We start from the raw sequence: 23267 nt of genomic DNA, 5'->3' as shown, positions 1-23267 counted from the left end.
GTTTTTTTATGGGTTAGTAGTAAGAAAATAATGAAATAGAAGGGGTATGTGATTTGTATGACAAGAGGAATTCCTGAGAGCTACCAACACAAGACTAATTGCAAAATCGTTGTCTTATGAATTATTTTTAGAAGAACCATGTTTACCGCAGGAATATCTATCTTCTGTTTGACACTGGCAAGTTTTCGTCTCTGCTTGCAATATGGCCTTTCTGTTGTGCCACGCAAGCTTTGCTGTCATTAGAGAGATGCTAATCTTTATCACAGTTAAAGCACTATTCCACAATAACCCTTGGAAGGTAAGTACTGTGTATAGAGTCTGTCTCATCTTCAGTTTGGAAGACTTGACATGCTTATAAACACAACTCAAGCATTCTCTGAGCAGTCATAACAAAGCAATACTAGAAAAAGATTTTAAAGAGAAAATAGGCCAGATCCTGAGGGGTAGTGCAGCTGGTTTCTGTCTCACCATGGGTGGACTTTGGCTGTAAGCCCAGTCTAAACAATCGAGGGAGGAGCGCCACACAGCAAGGGGGAGTCTTCACTGGTATATGGGACTTTTATGCCATACTCCCTCTTTCCTGCTAACGTAGCAGGGGAGAGTGGGCATGGGCAGGATATCCCTGTGCCATAACAGTTCCAGGCTGTGTTTTCTGCTCTTTGTTGCTATTACAGGCCAGTGTAAGTCACAACCCACCCTGAGGCTTAAATCCTGTTCTTTCAGAGCTCTAAGTGCATGGCAGCATTAACACTTGGAAGCCTAATTGTTTTAGAATTAGAATTATCTCTCTCTCTTGCACACACACTCAGCCTGGGCACTTTTTGCGATTATCAGATACAAGTTCATTTTTCCAGAACCCAGTAGCTGAACAGTGGCTTGGCTGGTTTTCTTGATCAGAGAAGTATTTATTTTGGGCAGTTTTGTGTTAGTGGATGCAAAGAAATGTAGAGAGTCATGTGATGCCAGTGCTACAGAGCAAGGGCTTCTTGAAGAAGAGATGTAATTTGCAGTTGTTAATATAAACCCCATCTTGATTGGGACTTTTTTCTGACATAAGGGTCTGCCCAATTTGTAAATTGGCACAATGCCACCCTAACAGATGGGCATGAGTGTAGGCCAGACACACACATAGACACACACACACACACACATTACTTCGGTGGTTGAGGGCAGAATTCTCTGCTGAGAATGCCTGAACAGCTGTCCATACTGTTTTTAGTTACTTATAAATAAAGGGCATGTGCCATCTTTAATCCAGCTCTGATCTGGACTAGCTTTAACCATAAAAAATAATTTCCTTGGCTATAGAAGAGAAATTCTTGGCGAGGCTGAATTAAGCTGAGTATGGAGCAATCCATTATCATTTGGTTTTCAGCTTCAAGGCCAAAGGTTACGTCTGGTCTGTACAGTTTTGATATGACGAGGTCAATGGAATGTAACCATATGTACTGTGTACAGCATTTATAACTAAAACCAGTGGAGATTACTTGTGCTGTATTTTAGCTTAAAATAATTGTTTTTAATGATAAGATAGAGAAAGTACAAGTATGGTCTCAGTCTAAATATTTAAACTTTCCAAATGCCCAGGTTTGATACAAGTGAAGCAATAAACTAAGATAATTATGTAGAGAGGTTACCTGTAATAGGAATTATCTAGCCAATAGTGGGTCTTGATCTACCTGCTGGAGGTTGTGGGTCCCCAGCATTGGTGAGTCTGTCAGTAACAGAGAGCACTGCAGTGCCAGCCACTCAGAATCCCTGCTGTATTGGAGGACTGAAGCTAGATAGCACAAACTAAAATAGTAGTCAGGGCTGGGCTAGCCAGGAGATCTGCTGAGTCAGTACTTCTCCCAAGGACCGCTGTTACTGAGGTTTCTATGAAATCTGCAACTCCAGAAGATGTCAATCAGAGCTTCCGTCATTCAGGACCTCTGGAAAATTGGGTCTTAAGTGTGTCAGAGACATTGCTCTTTGTCCAGTTGATAATATATGACAGTGGCCAGCAATGCTGCTGTGTTTCCCCAAAATATTTTGGGGACATCAAAAACATTCGTATAAAGAGAGTTTTCAGATGGTTGGGTTTGTTGATGGTAAAGTGACTCACATTATAGGACACAACTGGGTTTTCATAAGAAATGAGTGTTAGATAAAAGGAATCTCAGATACCTAGAGGCCCAACTGTTTCAGCACAAAGGGTGTCTTTGTTATTCAGCCGAAGAGCTCCAGTTAAACAACATCTGACTAAATCAGGTTGAGTTGAGAAGAATCAAATGTTAAGTGAGGTCACATTCAAGGTTAACTGGCCAAAGAGTCAATGAACATAAGTTGTTGTCTTGGTGACAGATGTGTGGAAGGCTGTGGAAAAGGAGAGATCAGTCTGGAAGAACTCCCTTTCCCTTGTGGAAACCATTTCTGCATGTAGAGGGCATGACTTGGTTATGTCATTCAAGTCAGGAGGGCCTGATACTATTTACCTCAGAGTACTGAAGGAATTAGCTGAAGAAATCTGGGAGCCACTGGCAATAATATGTGCAAACTCCTGAATGACAGGACAGGTCCTGGAAGTCTGCAGAAGGGCTAATGTAGTGCCCATCTATAAAAAGGGAGGGAAAGCCAGGGAACTATAGACCAGTCAGCCTGACCTTGATACCTGGGAAGCTATTAGAGCAATGTATAAAACATTCAATTTGCGAATACCTGGAGGATGAAGGGATAATCACTAAAAGCAGCATGGATTTATTAAGAACAAATCATGCGAAACCAGATTGATTTCCTTCTTTGACACAGTAACTGGTTTGGTTGATAGCAGGAATGTGGTGGCTATAATATATTTGGACCTCAGCAAGGCTTTTGACACAGTCCCACATGACATTCTGATAAGTAAGCTCAAGAAATGCAGACTCAACAGAACTACCATTAAATGGATACATAATTGGTTAAACAACTGCAAACAAAGAGTAACTATTAATGGAATGATGTTAGATTGGAGGGAGGTCTTAAGTGGGGTTTCATAAGGATGTTTTCTGGGTCCATTGTTATTTAACATCTTTGTTAATGACTGGGATGTAGGAATAGAGAGCATACTAATCAAATCTGCAGATGATACAAAGTTAGTTTAGGCAGGGTTGCCAATACTTCAGAGGACAGAGCTAAAATTCAGAGAGATCTTGATAAATTGGAGAACTGAACTACTGACAACAAAATGAAATTTAACAAAGACAAATGTAAGGTGCTACACTTAAGGAAGAAAAACCAAATGCACAAACACAGAATGGGGGATAACTGGCTTGGCAGCAGCACTGCTGAGAAGGATTTGGGAGTTGTGGTGGATCACAACCTCAACATGAGTCAGCAATGCAATGCTGTTGCAAAAAAAGCAAATGCAATTTTAGGTTTCATTAACTGCGGCATGTACCACTCTACTTAACACTGGTTAGGCCTCAACAGGAGGACTGTGTCCAATTTTGGTCACTGATGTAAAGAAACTGGAAAGGATCCAGAGGCGAGCAACAAAGATCATCAAAAGGATGGAATGCAGGCCATATGAGCAAAGAATGAAGGAACTGGGTATGTTTAGTTTGGAAAAGAGATTAAAGGAGGACATGATAGCAGTCTTCAAATACTTGAAAGGCTGCCATAAAAAAAGATGGAGGAAAGTTGTTCTCTCTTGCCATAGCAGGCAGGACAAGAGGCGATGGCTTCAAAGTACAGCATAGCAGATTTAGATTAAATCTCAGGAAAAGCTTCCTAAGTGTAAGAACAGTAGGACAATGGAGCAGATGCCTCAGGAGGTTGTGGAAGCTCCTTCACTGGAGGTTTTTAAAAGGAGTCTGGATAGCCATCTGCCTTGGTTGGTTTAGACACTACTAATCCTATATTTTGGCCAGGGATCCCATCTAACCCTACGATTCTATGACTTCTAGTCAGGAATGACTCATAACCTGCCCAGTAAAAAATTGAACCTAGGACTGTTGGATTGTTCTCTCTTACTTTCTCCATCCTTCAGGGCTCTGTGCTATTTTTAGGAAGTATTGGTTGTATGAAAAAAAGATGGCAGAGGCTACTATTTCTGATAACATTTAGGGTACGTCTACACTACGGGATTATTCCGAATTTACATAAACCGGTTTAACAAAACAGATTGTATAAAATCGAGTGTGCGCGGCCACACTAAACACATTAAATCGGTGGTGTGCGTCCACGGTCCGAGGCTAGCGTCGATTTCTGGAGCATTGCACTGTGGGTAGCTATTCCGTAGCTATCCCATAGTTCCCGCAGCCTCCCCCGCCCCTTGGAATTTCCGGGTTGAGATCCCAGTGCCTGATGCGGCAAAAATCATTGTCGCGGGTGGTTCTGGGTAAATGTCGTCAGTCACTCTTTCCGCTGGGAAAGCAACGGCAGACAAGCATTTCGTGCCTTTTTTCCCTGGATTGCCCTGGCAGATGCCATAGCATGGCAATCATGGAGCCTGTTTAGCCTTTTGTGACTGTCACCGTATGTGTACTAGATGCCGCTCACAGAGGCGATTCAGCAGCGCTACACAGCAGCATGCTTTTGCTTTTGCATGATAGCAGAGATGGTTACCAGCCATATTGTACCATCTACCATGCCATAAATTGGTAATAAGATGATCGTGGCTACCAGTCCTTTTGCACTGCACCATCTGTTGCTGTCATAAGTGCCCCTGGCTGCTCTTAGCCAGGGGCGCAAAAGCCAAAATTGGGAATGACTCCCTGAGTCAATCCCTCCTTTTTGGTATCTAAAAATAGAATCAGTCCTGCCTAGAATATGGGCAAGTGTACTAGAGAACCACTGTATCATAGAACCAGAGAGCACAGCTGCTCTGTGTCAGATCCTGCAGAAATTATGAGCTGTATGCTATTCACAGGGGGTGCTCCTGCAACAACCCCACCTGTTGATTCCATTCTTCCCTCAGCCTTCCTGGGCTACCGTAGCATTGTCCCCCCACTTGTGTGATGAAGTAATAAAGAATGCAGGAATAAGACACAGTGACTTGTTAGTGAGATATGAGTGGAAGGCAAGGCAGCCTCCAGCTGCTATGATAGTCCAGACAGGACAGTAAGGAGTGTGTAGGAGAGGAGCCCAGCATCCCTCTGCTAGTCCAGGGGCAATTGAATCTTTTCTTTACACATGAAGGGTGGGGGCTGATGGAGCTCAGCCCCCTGTTGCTATGATGACGATGGTTATCAGCCATACTGTACCATCTACCAGGAAAAATTAGGGCCAGGCGCCCTTGATCGACCTAACAGATGCTAGTCAGCATGGTTACCAGTCCTTTTGCACTGCCCCATGTGCCAATAGGCTGATGATGAGGACGGATACCAGCCATATTGTACCATCAGCCATCCATAGCATGGGGGGAGCAAGGATGTTGGTGTTGAGTGCTGCACCATCGCGTCTATCTGCAGCATTCAGTAAAGATAGGGTGACATGTAAAAGAGTCAAGAGAGGATTGTTTTCCCTTTCACTTCTGGGGGTGGGTGGGGGGTGCGTAAATTGCCTAGCTATGCCCTGACCCACCGCGGACACTGTTTTTGACCCTAGAAGCATTTGGACCTCAGCCAAGAATGCAAATGCTTTTCAGAGACTGCAGGAACTGTGGGATAGCTTGAGTCCTCCAGTCCATGAGCGTCCATTTGATTCTTTGGCTTTCCGTTACGCTTGTCACGCAGCAGTGCGCTGAGTCCCTGCTATGGCATCTGTCTGGAGATTTTTTAAAAATGATTTTGAATTTCGTCTTCTGTAACGGAGCGCTGATAGAACAGATTTGCCTGCCCTTACAGCGATCACGTCCGCATCGTCCATGCGGGAGCTCTTTCTTTATTTTGATTTTTAACTGCATCACCACACGTGCTGATCGGAGCTCCACGCTGGGCAAACAGGAAATATTCAAAAGTTCGCGGCGCTTTTCCTGTCTACCTGGCCACTGCATCCGAGTTCAGATTGCTGTCCAGAGCGGTCAATGGTGCACTGTGGGATACCGCCCGGAGGCCAATACCGTCGATCTGCGGCCACACTAACCCCAATCCGATATGGTAATACCGATATTAGCGCTACTCCTCTCGTTAGGGAGGAGTACAGAAACCGGTTTAAAGAGCCCTTTATACCGATATAAAGGGCCTCTTAGTGTGGACGGGTGTGGCGTTAAATCGGTTTTACGCTCCTAAAACCGGTTTAAACGCTTAGTGTAGACCAGGCCTTAGAGTAGGGGTCAGCAGCCTTTCAGAAGTGCTGTGCCGAGTCTTCATTTATTCATACTAATTTATGGTTTCACATGCCAGTAATACATTTTAACATTTTTAGAAGGTCTCTTTCTATAAGTCTATAATATATAACTAAACTATTATTGTATGTAAAGTAAATAAGGTTTTTAAAATGTTTAAGAAGCTTCATTTAAAATTAAATTAAAATACAGAGCCCCCAGGATCAGTGGCCAGGACCTAGCAGTGTGAGTGCCACTGAAAATCAGCTCGCATGCTGCGTTTGGCATATGTGCCATAGATTGCCTACACCTGATTTAGAGAAAACATGGAACCATGAAGGACTGGTGGATTATTTTCAATTGACATTAATGTTCTTCTTTTAAACTCAGGCTAGAAAACTGTTAAGTTAGTGTGCTGTCTATTGTAAGCCTGGTCAATGGGAATGCTTCAGTCACTTCTAATGCAGGCAGTTTACTACTTCTGAGGGTTAATTTATTACCTGGGAACAAAAAGCAATTGACTTCAAAAAGTTGTGACAAGCACGCAGGCTTCTCAGACTCTCATGGCAATAAAAACAGGTAGTGACACTTGAAAGAGATGGGAAAATAAAGTGTAGCACGCTGCAGAACTTAATTATGTGGGAACACAACAAGCTATGAAATATGGCACATGAAACATAGCCATATGTTTTCCTTATGTGAGACAACATTTTCCTATTGCCAGAATATGTGAAAAGCCATATGTATATTTATGCAATTTATTTCCCCAGTAAAATGTCCTCTGCCTGCCACCTGAACATCACATTTCCCCTTTAAAAGTATCTACATTGTTTGTAAGGAATGTAACTCCAAACCTTGCATTTTTGAAGCAACAAATGAGCAACTTCACACTAGCCTTCAGAGAAAATTATTTCCATGTTACATCGTGGGGTAATTCTAGCGAGTTTTATGACAAGTTTTGTTTTGGGGGGGACTATGCCATGAATGAAAAATTGCAACTGACTACATCTCAACAGCATCTGTCAAGGACACTAGATTAAAGGATAGGAACAAAGAACTGAGCAGAAATAGAAATGACATCACAACTATATTGGTGTTCATGTTTGATATGGTTTGATACATCAGGCTTTCATAAATCAGCAAAGTACAAATAAAGTATTCTGTTATAGCTGAGAATGCAGGCACACTGATTTTTCTGTACCTCTGACTGCATTTGCAATTAAACTCTGCCTTTTTAATAAATAATCCTCAGGTACATTATGAAGAAATGCAGGGAAATTCAAACTCATCGCCACATAGGCATTCAGATTATTGTATTATGCCATATAATGTGACATGCATATTTTAATAGGAAAATTGACATAAGGAAACATTCCTGGAATAAGAAATATACTTTGTACAGCATTAGATCTTGCACACACACAATCAGTTTCTTCAACAGTGAAAATATTTGTGGCTAGCTATATAATTAAATCATCTGTCCCTGTACCACACTGATTTCATTTCTTTGCAATAGGGCCCTAAAGGAGATCCAGGATTCTCCCCAGGACAAGCAAAACGTGGAGAAAAGGTAACTGCTTCATAATTACAGAGAAATGTTAGCCACATTTTTTGTTGTTGAAGTTTGCTTATGTCAATCATCTGTATTGTTGGGTTTAATTACCTTTTAAGTCTAGTGCTATCTAAATTGCAATTTCTGTTTTCCCATTATTGTTTGTCTCACAATGGCTGGTGTCTATATGGGTCGCTGGATTTTAGTGTTCTATGATAAAGTAAGCCTCTGGCAACAGTTATGAACCAAAAACAGACATAAAATAACAACACTTAATGGTTCACCTGTAGTTAAATCTGAAATCAAATACAGAATTTAAAATTTAAGAAACAAAAATTAAAAAGTAAAACTCTATTGGAAGAATTAAATTAAATTCAGTTTGTTAGGACTCAATAAATATGGTACAGTTAAGCTGTTGTGTTTGTTAACTCCTTCACATCAGCAACAAAATGTGAGTATTGAAACCTTATAACATCTTATATTGGTACACAAAGCTCAGAGTGACAATGGTTAAAGGTTTCAGAGTAGCAGCCGTGTTAGTCTGTATCCGCAAAAAGAACAGGAGTACTTGTGGCACCTTAGAGACTAACACATTTATTTGAGCATAAGCTTTCGTGGGCTATAGCCCACTTCATCGGATGCATAGAATGGAACTTATAGTAAGGAGCTATATATACACATACAGAGAACTTGAAAAGATGGGAGTTGCCCTACCAACTCTAAGAGGCTAATTAATTAAGATGAGCAGTTATCAGCAGGAGAAAAAAATCTTTTGTAGTGATACTCAAGATGACCCATTTCAGATAGTTTGACAAGAAGGTGTGAGGATACTTTTAACATGGGGAAATAGATTCAGTGTGTGGAATGGCTCAGCCATTCCCAGTCTTTATTCAAGCCTAGATTGATGGTATCTAGTTTGCATATTAATTCAAGTTCAGCAGTTTCTCATTGGAGTCTGTTTTTGAAGCTTTTCTGTTGCAAGATTGCCACCTTTAAGTTTGTTACTGAGTGACCAGAGAGGTTGAAGTGTTCTTCTACTGGTTTTTGAATGTTATGATTCCTGATGTCAGATTTGTGTCCATTTATTCTTTTGCATAGAGACTGTCTTGTTTGGCCAATGATGGTTAAAGGAATATCTCCAACTTAAAAATCACATCTCAACCTTAACTTATTTTACCTTCTGTTCTTGCAAGGGATACTTCATGTTAGCATAACTGAAACTTTAGAAATAAGCCTTTGTGACCAGAATCTCAGGGGAGCCAGCTGAGGTCACTCAGTTAGGATGAACTGCAAAGAATGATGTAGACAATCTGCAAAGCTGGTGGACATTCCAATACTTAGACTTAACAAGCCAGCACAAAACCTTCTGTAATACCTTACTGCTTACCCAGAAGTCAACAACACATTTCCCTTAAAGTCAGAGGCAGCTCCAGGCACCAGCCCAGCAAGCACGTGCCTGGGGCGGCAAGCCGTGGGGGGTGGCCTGCCAGTCGCTGTGAGGGCGGCAGACAGGTGGCTTTCAGCAGCATGCCTGTGGGAGGTCAGCCGGTCCCGCAGCTTCGGCGGCAATTTGGCGGCGAGGACGCTGATAGCGCGACACCGGCGGACCTCCCGCAGGCATGCCACCAAATCCACATGACCAGCGGACCGCCCATAGGCACGCCGCCGAAATCCACCTGACTGCCATGCTTGGGGCGGCAAAAAACATAGAGCTGCCCCTGCTTAAAGTAACCCAGCCTCAGGCCTCCACCTAGACACCCAAGTCAGATCTGATGAGGATTAGTGAAAATCTTATTCATCATATAAGAAAGTTCTACCAATCCCAAAGGATCAGACATATTGCCTCTCAGGTTAATGAATATTCCAGATCTTACCCAAATACACACTTACCGCCAATTCTTATTAACTAAACTAAATTTTTTTTAAAAAGAAAAGAGAGTGAGTATAGGTGAAAAGATCAGTACACATACAGACATGAGTTCAATTCTTGAGGTTCAGATTCATAGCAGAGATGGTGAGCTTTGTAGCTGCAAAGAGTTCTTTTCAAAATAGTTCATAGATTATGGTCCCATGTTTGTATTCAGGGCAGTCCAATCAGAACTGGGAACTCAGTCCTTGTGGCTTCAGCTTCCACTGCACGAAGCCTCAAGCAGATCTGAGATGTCAGGATCCAAGCCATTTTTTATACAGTTTCAGGCCTTCTTTGACAGCTCAGAGTCCCTTGGCGAACAATAGACACTTATTTCCTAAGCGTTGCCGGTAATTATTCACACTGATCAACATAAGGCAATTGCCTATTTTTCCACCTGTAACAGTCCGGTGCGGGGGCTCGGCCCTCTCAGGTGCGGCTGGGAGCCAGGCCGCCTCACTACACGGCCTAAGTTCGTGATCAGTCTCCGAAGGTCCAGGGGTTCCGCCCCTCAGGCAGGGGCTGAACAAAAGGCAAGCAGTCAATAAAGCCCACGCCCTCAGTCAGGGCGGGGCAGCAAATAACAGTTCTAAGCTCAGACCCTCAGTCAGGGGCTGAGCGGCACAGAGTCAATGAGATAAACCCAGGCCCTCAGTCAGGGCGGGGCAGCAAACAATAGTTCAAGGGGCTCAGGTCCTTGCAGCAGGAGCTGAGCAATAACAAAGTCAGGAAGCCCAGGCCCTCAGTCAGGGCAGGGCAACAAACAATAGTTCAAGGGGCTCAGGTCCTTACAGCAGGAGCTGAGCAGCAATAATAGTTCAGGGCTCAGGTCCTTGCATCAGGAGCTGAGCAACAATAAGAGTTCAGGGCTCAGATCCTTGCATCAGGAGCTGAGCAACAATAAGAGTTCAGGGCTCAGGTCCTTGCATCAGGAGCTGAGCAACAATAAGAGTGCAGGGCTCTGTGCCTGCGCGCTGGTGTGAGGGGGAGACTGCCACCCGTGAGTGGGGTGGCAGGGGGGACACAGGCCCACCCACTCCACTGTGTCCCAGCCCGGGGCCCTATTAGCGGCTATCACTGCCGCTGGTCAGTGGGGTCCTGACCGCAACACACTGACATGGGCACCTCGGTGCCTACAGCCTGACAGGGGTCGGCTACCCCCGGGCTACACTCCATTTCCCCCTCTATGGGTACCTGCTCATCCCTGGGGTTGGGCGCTGGGTCCCACACCATGGGCTCCTCGCCGGGTGGAGGGCTGGCTAGCTTGGGCTGCTCCTCAGGACTCGGGTCGGGGTAGCGCTCGAACGGCTCCTCGGGGTACCGGGCTCGGGGCAGGCTCGGCCAGTCCTCCTCCGGATATCTGGCTCGGGGAAGGCTCGGTACGTCCACCTCGGGGTACCTGGCTCGGGGCAGGCTCGGCCAGTCCTCCTCCGGATACCTGGCTCGGGGAAGGCTCGGTCCAGCAGGAGCACGGTCCAGAGCGTCTGTCCTCTCCGGCCGCCGGGTTACAACTGAGCGTTGGGGCCGGGCCTTTATACTTCCTGTCCCGCCCCTTGACTTCCAGGGGGCGGGGACAGGTGGTGGTGGCTCCGCCCACTTAGGTGGCTGTTCTGGTTCCTCTCTCTCAGGTGCGGCCAGGAGCCAGGCCGCCTCACTACACCACCATTCGCAGATTATTTGCTGTACATTTCAGAGAGAAATGAATACAGCGATATCCCATGTTTACTGTTCATTTAAATGTTCTTTTGATCTCTGAATTAACAGAATACAGCATAGACAGGGACAGTTTGATTACATTGTTGACCACCACCAATATATATGTAAATATACAAAACCACAAACATTATTTCCCCATGTGTTTTTAAGGGTTGAATTTGAGTCATTTATCCTACAGGATGCTTAACCCTTTCCAGTCATGCATCACAGCCTTTTCCCTGTTTTTCAAAATTTGAAAGCCCTCTGTTTATCCGTTTCCCTCCTTCCCATGTCTAGCCTTGATTCAATAGACACTTTAGCATATGCTTAACGTAAAGCACATGAGTTAAACTCATTTAATTCCGTGGGATTACTCATGTATTTCAAGCCGAGCACATGTGTAAATCTTTGTAGTATTAGGGGATTCTCACCAATGTCACTGTCTTCTCTCAAAAAAAAAATGCTAAAACACGGTGTACTTGAAAATAAAGAGCCCTGATTCTGATCTCACTTACACTGGTGTAAGTCAGGAGTGACTCTTTTTAAATCAATAGCTACCCTTGTGTACGGCTGGTGTAAGTGACAGAAGAATCAGATCCAGAGCAAAGCTCTGCTTTGAAAAAAGAGTGTACAAATGACACCTTCTGAGTCAGCAGATCTGCTTCCTGTGCTTATTCCGGATCTTATCTGCTGACTTTAGTGATTAAAAAATAAGCTCCCCCACTCCGCCCCTTCTAACCCTCTTGACCCAACACAACTTTGAGAGAATGGTCAGAATTCTATTTCAGTTCACACATCATAAACATCATTGTTATCTAAGTTGCAACTGGCTTGCACAGGTGTGGCTAAGAGCAGAGTTTGGCCCAAAGAATCTTGATGACTTTGGTGATGAGGCCCAAGCCAGAAAGAATCCAAACTAGAATCAAGAAGTCAAGTTGAACCTGAAGGACTGTTAAAAAAACATGTTTTTATTTGCAAATGGAGCAAACTATTCAAGAAGTAACCAAGAGACAATGACAGATTTAATGACATTTACATTTAGAAAATATTTTGAATGCTTTCCAAATATAAATACTTTCCAGATTTCTAAATGTAAATCTCATTAAATCTGTTTGAAAACAGTAAACTGGCAATTTTCTTTTCATTCAGAACAATGGGCCAAAGTCAGAGATATTGTAGACTCACTTCGACTGTGCTGTAGCTATGACAATGTAAACCCACAGTGCAGTTGCAGCCTACAGTGACAAAAGGGGGTTTTCCATCACTGCTGGAACACCTCCCTGAGCAATAGTATTCTTCCATCAACCTAGAAGCATCTACACCAGGGCTTAGGCTGGCATAGCTACGGTGCTCAGGGGCTTGGATTTTTCACACTCTGGAATGCCATTGCTATGTTGACATAAATTTTAAATGTAGACCAGGCCTACATTTGTGTAACATGCAAGTGGAAGGACCAAATGGAGGTATACACATTTCACCAAATGAATCGATCTCTAAACACACTTAGTCTCACTTCTGAATTTAGCCTTGCCTTTGATAGGCAGCTCTTTAAAATGAAACTCTAAATATACATTATGAAATAAGCATGCTAATTAAACTCTCAATATGAGCACATTGGTTTTAAAGCATTAACCATAATTAGTAGGTGTGCAATTCAAAAGTAAACTGTAATCATAAACCTCCAAGCCATAGCTTCCATGAAGAACGACTCTGTATTTTTATACTGAAAATCATTTTGGAAAGACAAAATAACCAACTAATTTAACGATAGGAGCTTACTCCTGGAATCCACTTTATGGTGAAGTGGAGGACAGAATCTTTGATTTCTTAGCATTAAGAGGGTTCTTAATGAATATAGCTGAATAGGGCTGAAAGATCCTTTGTGAATAAAGCCATGATGAAGACACAGTATTTCTGAAATGGGACTTCTGCTGTCTTAGCTTCCCCAAGGTTGCATAACAGTGACAGCATTCCCCCCCCCCCCCCCCCCCCGAGAAAACCTTTTTGTTTCATTTGTTACTTGCAGTTTGTATAGAAACTAAATGTGGCAGTCATTTTTTTTTTCCAGTGCAAGAAGCATGTAACTTTGGGGAAATCGATCTGATATGAACAAACTGAAAGTTAAGAAATAATTTAAAACTACTCACTTGGAGTGAAATTCACCTCTGGGCAAATGCCAACACAAGACCTGTGTAACCACTTCAGTCCTACTTAAGCTGGCTAAAATATAGATATTCTGAGATCCTGAAATAAATGTTGTTGTTCTGTCTATTCCATTTTAAATGTCCAGGGATATAGAGAATGTACTGCTTACCAGGTGTTTATAGTCTTTTCAAAGATTATAATAAAATGAAATGATTCTACCTTACTGTGTTGTACAGGGTGACCCAGGTCCAAGAGGCTTACTAGGCCCTCCTGGTATCAAAGGTCAGAAGGTAAGATTTTCTCTTAATTTTTATATTCAGCTCTTGAGTGTAAGACCATGGGAAATCAGTGGGGGGTCTGCATAATTGCGCCCTCCAAGTTTGAGCTGCATAGTCTGTCTTTGGAAATTCCTTACCTGAGCTATCAAAACCCAACATGCAGGACTGAATCCGAGCCACAGATCATATACTGCATGTGCCTCTTTTTCAGGATGGGCCCAATCTGGAAAATAACAGATTCTCCCAAGCTATGCAAGTTACAGAGCTCCACAGCCAGCCAATCTGTGTAGGAAAAAGGCCAACCTATCCCACAACAAGCCCCACCATCCTCTTCCCCATTGCCCCCCACCTACTTCAAAAGTTCCATCTTTAATATCAGGAAGTGGATGGGAAGTCAGCAGGCAGTGTTCCCTGTTAGCCAGTAGTGGAAGCATAGCTGAAATGCACCTCCAGGTCAGCCTGTTCACCCTCCCATGTAAGCAATGCTTCTAGGTTCAGTGCATACTCGGCTATTGGCAAAAGAAGATGGTACATGCTGAAATCTTCCCTTCCACTGCTTGTCTGATCTAGGTAGGGCCAGTACGAAACCTGTCCAAACTCAGGAGCCTTGATCTAAGCGAGGCTATAGCACATGTACTGCCACTGTCCATACAGTATAAGACTTTGGTCCCTATGTGGTCCATCCAGACCCTTTCCTGAGTTCTAAATTAATTTAAAATGTAGTGAGCAAAATGTAAATTTAAAGTTTTTTATGGTCCTCCCAAATGGTGTGCTACTCCGTAAAGCTTGCTATGTTTCTGCTCTGGTATTGTGAGCTCTTTCAAGCTTCAATAAATATACTCCTGCCTGGAAAATACTGATATTTTAAATGAACGAATCCCACTTTATTCTCAGTTTCAGGACTTCCCACCTCTTTTCTATTCATTAATTCATTCACTGAATCGTGTGTTAATTCATTCAGTGTTAGTGATGGAGCTCAATCTTTCAGCACCACAAAATTGGATGTTTTTCAACAATGTGTGTCAGAGCAGCTAAAATGCTTGCCTTGAAGCCAAGTGAAATAAGTTTAGATTTTGGAAGCTACCTAATATTCACGTAATTATTTCTTCACTAGGAGAAATGTCAAAGCACTGTAAGAAATAAAAACCCCATATTCCACTTAGGAAACTACCCAGGCCTTAACAGTCCATTAACATGGAACAGCATGAGGCAGACAAAGAAGTATTCAGGAAAGGGGACAAAAAGGATGCCAAGATTGTAGGAGTGGAGCGAGTGATACGGAGAGTACATAGACATAAAGCCAGAGAAGAAGGGTGGAATAAATTGATAAATTATTTTGAAAAACACCAAAATATTGTTTAATTGGGTTCAGTAATGGATAGGAAGTCAGAGGACTTGTCTATATAGGGCCACTCAGGGAAAATTAATGTGAATTAACTAAAGATGTGAACTTAAAGTGGATTAGTTAAAATTCATTACCAGGGGTGAAAGTAACTTACAGGACTTACCGCTACTGCCGGAGGCTGGAGGGGGTGTGGCCTCATCCGGAAGAGGCGTGGCCTCTCAAGATTTAAAGGCCCTGGGGCACCAGCTGTGGCTGGGAGACCCAGGGCCTTTAAATCAACCAGGGGCTCCCAGCTGAAGAGATGGTTGGGAGCCCCCCGGAGCTTAGGGGCAAATTAAAGGGCCTGGGGCTCCAGCCACTGGGGGGAACCCTGAGCTTTGCGAGGCTGGAGCAGGGATTTAAAGGTCCAAGAGCTCCTGCCATTGAGGGGAGCCCCAAGCTCTTTAAATCCTGGCCCCAGCCTGGCCGCCAGAGCAGTGGCCGGGATTCAAAGAGCTCTGGGCTGCCCGCAGTCACGGGGAGCCCCGAGCCCTTTAAATCCTGGCCCCAGCCCAGCCGCCGGAGCTGCCACCGGGATTTAAAGGGCTCTGGGCTGCCCGCAGCGGCAGGGAGCTCTGAGACCTTTAAATCCCAGCCGCGGCCAGGATTTAAAGGGCTCTGGGCTGCCCGCAGCGGCAGGGAATTCTGAGACCTTTAAATCCCAGCTGCGGCCAGGATTCAAAGGGCTCTGGGCTGCCTGCAGCTGCGGGCAGCTGAGAGCCCTTTCAATCCCTGTCGTGGAAGCCGGTGTGGTCCAGCACGGCGTACTGGCTCTTGCCAGTTCGCCAGACCGGACCGGACCGGCTTACTTTCGCCTCTGCATTAAACCCCTGTATAGACACTCTCATTCAGAATTAAAGTGGCCTAAATTTGATTTGGTTTAATTCACTTCTCTTGTGTTGACCAAAAGCATAAATTTAGTCTTTGTAACCCGAAAAAGGAAGAAGTTACAAAACTAGTGTAAAAGCTCCTAGGAAATGTATTTCACTTGTCCACAAACCTTCTGGGATTTAACAATATTAATCCAATTTTGAAGGCCTGACTAAAATTTTCATTTCTTATGTGGGAAAATGCCTTCCAGCAGCATCTGTTCTTATCCAAGTCAGAGATTTATCTGATAGCCTGCTTGTTATCACCAATTGTCACCAGCAGAGCTGTGACATCTTCTGAGTCCCAAAACATATACTGCTTTACTATATTGTCAGGTTCACAGTTTTGCTTGGAAAAGCAAAGCAGTTTCTACTTAATTTTCAATAAAATCATGTTAGGCTACGTCTGCAATACAAGCTAGGGGTAATGCTGTTCGTTTGATCATTGGCACTTTTACTCTTTGTTTCCATTTCATGTAGAGAGTAGGCACTAACTGGAACCACGTTTCAGAAAACTCCAGTCTGAACTAATCTTGTAAAATCACTGAGTCCATGAATTATGTTACACCTGTAAATACTAAAGAGTATTTTATGCTTGATATTTAATGGACCTAAGTCCAAGCTTTGCAGTTTTAAGATGCTTGATCTTTCCATATCATTACCAGATATACCCAAGACAATGAATGTAGTTTCAGACTTCAGTTGAGTTCGTAGCTTGTTTTCATTCTGGAAAGTCATTTCAGAGGTGTGTGTGCAAATTGTGCAATAATCCAGGGAAAACAGGGAAATCCCTGGGGGGAAAAAACAAACATTCTCTTTTGTTACTTTATATTTGATTTTGTTAAATGCTGTTGGGGAGCTGCTGAAGTGTATATAAATGAGTAACATAATTCTTTTATCACCTAACTATAAAGAAGACAAAAAAATCCATAAATTCATTGCTTCCTAAGTCCTGTTTGATTTGGGCAGCTGCCTCTGATTTTTATCTTCCTGTAGATTGATCTGTAGTAAAATGATAAGCATTTAAACCATGACATAAGTTTTCATGTGGACTAGCTCTTGCACTATTTCAGGTCTTCCTTTCAGGTAGAATAATACCAATTTATTTATGCCCATTTCTTGGTAACTGTCTTTTTTCCATTGACCTTAGTTGTTTTCCTGAAGGATTCATAGGCTGACACTTTCAAAACAGCATTGGGGATTTGAAGAGTCATTGTCCCTTAATTTTAATGGTGGAATTGAAAATTTCATTGGTAACATGCTGGCTGCATAGTGCCTACTACTGCCCTCTCCTGGGCATAATTAGACCTGCTCAAAGTTGTGGATAAAATAATAAGATTTTTTTCATCAAAATTTGCCTGATTTGGAACTTTTGTGAAATTTTGTGCAGTACTTATGCAATAGTGTGCACTGTTACAATGATTGTGAAAATTTTGTGGTCTATATTCATATTAAATTTCTATGTTTTGAATGGATATGGTTTGTGTTTAGTCATGTGCTACATACTCTTGGTTCTGGTTTCCTGAATGTCTGAATTTAGCACAGATGGGGAAGAGGTTAGTACAAATGAGAGACTGCATTAGTAGAGTTTCCTTGAGGGATCTCTTTAAAAAATGCTGCACTATTCTATGGTAATCCTGTAGCCATTGACTACATATTTCCACTCCCTGCAACATGTTTATTATGCAGGGCCAATTTTTGCCCAATTACACCTGTGCAAATCCAGAGTAACTCTAATGAAGTCAGTATGGTTACTCCAAATTTATACCTGTGTGAACAAGAACAGAGTGTTGTATCATTGTCAGTCCTCTGAGGTCTGGTATGTTTGTTTGAAGCATCCATACAAAAAAGAGGAGCAGTATAATAAATATCGTGGGAAATTTCTATATTTCTATGGTAGTGAGTGGCTGAGTTTTTCACAGAGAGTGCTATTTTCCTAGAATAAGAATGAAGTTTGATTAAATGAGAGAAATTCTTCCATTGATTTCAAAGGGAAAAGTATTCTCCTTTGAATGCTGTTTTAGGTAAGTTTTGACAGGTGTTTAAAAGAGAATATGTTGATATGGCATAAATGTACTTTTGCCTTAAACTGGTCTTATTATTTACCAAGCAGACAGGGTCTGGGATTTACATGAAAAGATAAATAATGTGGATCACCTCTCCCTAAGTAACAGCACATTTCCTGCTACCTCTGTTTCTTGCCCTTTGGCGCCTGGGCTAGGCAGGGAGGAGAGGGAGAGGCTTCTTTCTTCATCATAACAACTCTAAAACTTTCACTTAAACTTGCTACGGTAGCCAAGTAAATTCGCTTTCAATTGCTCCTCCCTGCTAGATACACTAGACCTGATTCTTCCCTCCCTTACACCAGTTATAAATCAGGATCAACACCATTAAAGCTAACAGAATTACATTAATGTAAAAGTGGTGTGACAGCAATATTAGGCCTGCTGCCCTTGTTAGATTCCTTGTTGGTTCCACATTAAAGTGAAGGTCTGGTTGCAGCAGTAATAGAAAGAGCAAGATATTTACCTTTCAGATTAACGTCAGGGGTTGTATATACTGCAGAGCCTTTGCTGGTAGAGCTGTGCCAGCATAACTAAGCAAAGCACCTTAGTAGAGAGACAGTGTATGTTGGCAAAAGGAGTTCTTGTGCCAGCATAGCTGTATCACCTCCCCAAATGACATTAGCTATGTGACAAAAGCATCCTTCTGTTTGCATAGTTGAGTCTACAGTGGGGGGTTTTGCAGGCATAGCTATGTCAGCTGAGGGTATGATTATTTTTGTAATGCTCCGAGCCAACACAGCTAGGCAAAACTTTAGTGTAGATCAGGGGTCGGCAACCTTTCGGAAGTGGTGCGCCGAGTCTTCATTTATTCACTCTAATTTAAGGTTTCGCATGCCAGTAATATATTTTAACATTTTTAGAAGGTCTCTTTCTATAAGTCTATAATATATAACTAAACTATTGTTGTATGTAAAGTAAATAAGGTTTTAAAAATGTTTAAGAAGCTTCATTTAAAACTAAATTAAAATGCAGAGCCCCCCGGACCAGTGGCCAGCACCCAGGCAGTGTGAGTGCCTCTGCAAATCAGCTTGCGTGCTGCCTTCGGCACCCGTGCCATAGGCTGCCTACCCCTCATGTAGATGAAGCCTTAGATTAACTGTGAAGTTAGACCGCAAAGAGAGGAAACCCCTCCTTTCACCCTCTTTCCCATCCCTGCAAAGCATGTAAAGGGGAAAGGCTCTCACATGAGCACTCATTCTCAGGGTGTACATTATTGTTGTACAAAACGTACATCTAACTACCAAATGTAGCAAAAAGACAAAAGATTTCAAACCAAACTTCATTGCCACCTAAAAACATTAATGCTTTCCTCACTGTTATCAATGAGCAAGGAACTCTTCCATCTCAGTTAATTGAGTTTCCTGCCTGATCAGGGTAGATACAAGCTTCTATGGAATCAATTTTGGCATATTGTCGTAAAATACCACATTAGCTTGTTAAAGTAGACACTCTCATTGTTTTCAATACAGGATTGTAGGTTTCCAAAATTTTGAGTAATCATGGACATTTTCCTTTACTAAGTCCTACAAACAGAAGCATGATAACAGCATTATTTTAGTAGTTAGACATGAAAGAAGACCTCCTACATTTAGGGCTTGCCTGGAGAATCCAAGCAGGAGTCTTCAGAGGTATTGAAAAGCAACTATTTGGAGGCAGTGTGATTCTAGGGCCCATGATGGGATTCTTAGAACAGCCTCATCCATTGGAGACACAAAGACCGATTCTCCCCCGGCACCAGGATTTCAATCCCCTTACTCCTGATTTAAACCGATAAGAAGAGACCCCGGCCTATTTTTTAAAGGAAGTAAATCTTTATTTTTACACTTGAAATATTGAATCCTGGGACTTTGAGAATCTAAGGGCTTCACCACCCACTACAGGGGTATCAATTCTACTGTGCACTATAATCTTTCCCACTAACTGGCCTATGTAGATCCTGCTGGAGTTCACTATAAGTTCCCTATTGCATGTTACTACAGCACTAGGGAATGTCAGCAGGGTCCACATTGGCAGGTTAGTGCCTGTGTGCACTCACTAGTGCACATTAGAATGAACACCCCTCTTGTGAGACTAATGCACTGTGTAGACATACCTGACACCAGGCTTGTGTAAAAAAACCAAAAGAACAAAAAAAAAAAAACAGTGATGGAGTGAGGGTGAAGCCTTCTGTCATTAGAATATTACAGGTAGCACATGCTAGCCAGAGACCCTGATTTATATTATTTACATGCTGCACAGATAAGCAACAGTGGATCTACACAGAAGCCAAACACATTTCTAATCTGAAGGTGCATGGAGACCAAATAAGCATTTCAAAACTGTGTCAGATGGTGAAAATGTGGAGTTGATAAGTACATTGTGTCTTGTGGTGTTTGTGGGTTATTGGTTATGAGTCTGATCCAGCCTCAGAAGAGGACCACAGGATTGCAGTCATGAGAGAGTAACAAGAATGGGATGAGCTTATTTCCCTAACATTTTTGTTCCCGTCGTTATGCTGATTTGGGATTAATTTTATGCCACTTTTGGTCCATACAGTATTTGTCATAGAGGAATAAGAATGGTATTGTGTCATGTATGCCATTCATCCATATTGCTGTGTTGTTCTTTGACCTTCTCAACATTTTGGAAAATGTCTGTCCAGCTGTTTCAACTTTTCCATGTTGATTTGTAGCAAGTTTTTAACATTGCTTTAGATCTAAATGCTGGTATTAACTCTATTTGCAAAGCAGTTCTTCATTCTCATAGCACCCATGGCAAAGGTTTCTGTAAAAACACCTACAGTCGTATAGCTCATTGTGCTCGCCACATGCCCTCAATAGCCTTTTTCAACTTTTCTTTGGCACCGTTCAGAGAAGACCAAATCCCCCTCCATTCCTGTAATCACCTGCCCATTCCTCTGTCTCTCTTGGGAGGCTGCAGCATTACTGTTCTATCTGGATGCTATAACCAGCAAGCAACTGTCCCAACCCTGTGCTATTGGAATTATTATGGAAACAATGGAAAACACTGTTGGGGTCCCAACGTTGTTGTTGTTGTTGAATATTTATATTGATATAATGTCAAGAGGCCTTAGCAAGATTGAGGCTCCATTGTGCTAGGCACTGTGAAAACGTATAGTAAATAACAGCTCCTTAAATGTGGCCCCTTACAAAGTAGAGGCTAAGTTACTTCATTTGGCAGTAAAGTCCTTTCTCTCTCACAGACCAAAGCTCTCTGAGTGCCAATAACATGCCCACAAAGTGGGTGTGCTGGTGTAATCAGGAGCTCAAGCCCTTCCATTTCCGTTTTTGCCTTTGAAGTCCAAATGTGAGAGTCTTCGTTAGAATTTGGGGAGTACCTCATCCTCCAATCAATCTACAGATATTATTAGCTTTTCTTTTTACACGCACTTTCCTTTTAGCTCAAAACAAATGTAGTTCCCTTTTTTCCTGGTCCAGATATAATAAAACATTTGAACATTTCCTCTGTAAGCACCTATTCTAAAAGAGCCTTTAAAACCCAGAAGTAGGGTTATTCTCAAAAACGCTTAAACCACTTAGGACCCAAATCCCATTGAAAATCATGCAGTGGGACTTTGGCTTCTAAATATTTTATGTCCTTTTAAGGTGCTGTTGAAAATTTTACACACAGTTCCTAAGGAAGTGTTACTGCTTTCCCCTCCAGGTTTGCACTGCAGTCATTAATCATGCTTTTGTCTTCATTTAATGATCTGACCAACAGCATTTCTGAGGCATGCCTTGGCATGTTGATTAGGCAGTCCCTCTCAGTCCGTTTGTCCAAGACCCACTCTCCCATACCTATGCCACAGGCTAGTGGGGCTCATGCTCGTGCTCTAAAAATAGCTGTGTAGACAGTGCTTTGAAGTTGCACCTCTGGCTGGAGCTCAGGGCTGATCTTCACTATGGGGAGATCAACTCTGCTTCAAAAGATGCAGCAGGGATCAATTTAGTGGGTCTAGTGAAGACCCACTAAATCAATGGCAGAGTGCCCTCCCGTCAACCCTGGTACTCCAGTTCCCCAAGAAGATTAAAGGAAGTTGACCAGAGAGTGTCTCCCATCAATGCAGCATAGTGAAGACACCGGGGGAAGCCAACCTAAGCTATGTCGACTCCAGCTACATTATTCACATAACTGAAGTAGCGTAACTTAGGTCAACTTACCCCCATAGTGAAGACAAGCCCTGAGGCTCTGACACCTGGAAAGGGGGGTAGAAATGCAACTTCAAACGCTGTCTACACCGCTATGTTTAGAGCACTAGTGAGAGCCCCACTAACCTGAGTCTGTTGACTTGGGCTGGGAGGCTCAGTTCTGTGGGCTGTGTAGACACACTCAGTTGTATGGTTGAAATACGCTCTGCAGCTTGTGATTTGCAGATGATTGTTGTTTGCCTTTGCTTTACTGTAATATCTAAACATTAATGCAAATTAGCAATGCTGTGTGAGTGTTTAGCAAGATGTAAGGGAATACCTGCAACACTGGTTTGGAGAAAATGGAGCCTCTAGATTTTTTTAATGAGCACATGTCCTTAGGACTAACGTTATTTCCCAAGCAAGTGTATAATACTAAAATAGCAAAGTTTGAAGCTTAACAGATGTGATTTTTTTTTCATTAGGTAAAACTATTACTGAACAAAATTATTCCTCTTTTATGATTTCATATGAGGTAATGCCATTTAGTTTGTTGTAACAAAGCTTTTGGCATGGTCTAGAAACCAAAAGATGAAATCTTTGACCCTATTGAAATCATGTATAGAACTCCTCTTGACTTCAACAGGGCCAGGATTTCACCCACCATCTGTACAGGCAAACCATCATCATCATAATGCTCAATATAAAGAGGGACAATGATAAACTTCTGTGATTTAAAGATTCCAGGATAATCTGGAAAACTTTATTTAGGGTCAGGAAGGTGGTAGTTTCATTTACTTGTGCAAAACTATCATCATATATGGAATATTAAAAAAATTAAGTCCATATGAAAGAAATCTTTTGTTTTCTTAGTTATCTTTTCCTAGAGAGCTTCTTGGCGCTCTCTGTGAGTATCTTCTTGTTATGCCTATCTCAGTTGAACTGGCTCATTCAGAGATAGTGTTATGACAAGGATTTGGAATGGGGAAACAGTCTGGACTAAATCCAGCTTTGCAATA

At 42.5% G+C, this 23267-nt stretch overlaps 1 protein-coding gene across 4 annotated transcripts in view; it reads left to right on the top strand.

The window, feature by feature from the left end:
* The window catches only part of COL24A1 (collagen type XXIV alpha 1 chain), a 254256-nt gene that overhangs the window by 52945 nt on the left and 178044 nt on the right, over positions 1-23267 (top strand). For all 4 annotated transcript variants that reach the window (XM_045027373.1, XM_045027372.1, XM_045027371.1 and 1 more), the window contains exons 6-7: positions 7740-7793; positions 13761-13814. In XM_045027373.1, coding sequence (XP_044883308.1) covers positions 7740-7793; positions 13761-13814 — 108 coding nt within the window. The remainder of the gene's footprint in view (positions 1-7739; positions 7794-13760; positions 13815-23267) is intronic.

Source organism: Mauremys mutica, chromosome 8, assembly GCF_020497125.1.
Source record: "Mauremys mutica isolate MM-2020 ecotype Southern chromosome 8, ASM2049712v1, whole genome shotgun sequence".
Classification (NCBI taxonomy): Eukaryota; Metazoa; Chordata; order Testudines; family Geoemydidae; genus Mauremys; species Mauremys mutica.
This window is presented reverse-complemented; position numbering and strand designations above follow the sequence as displayed.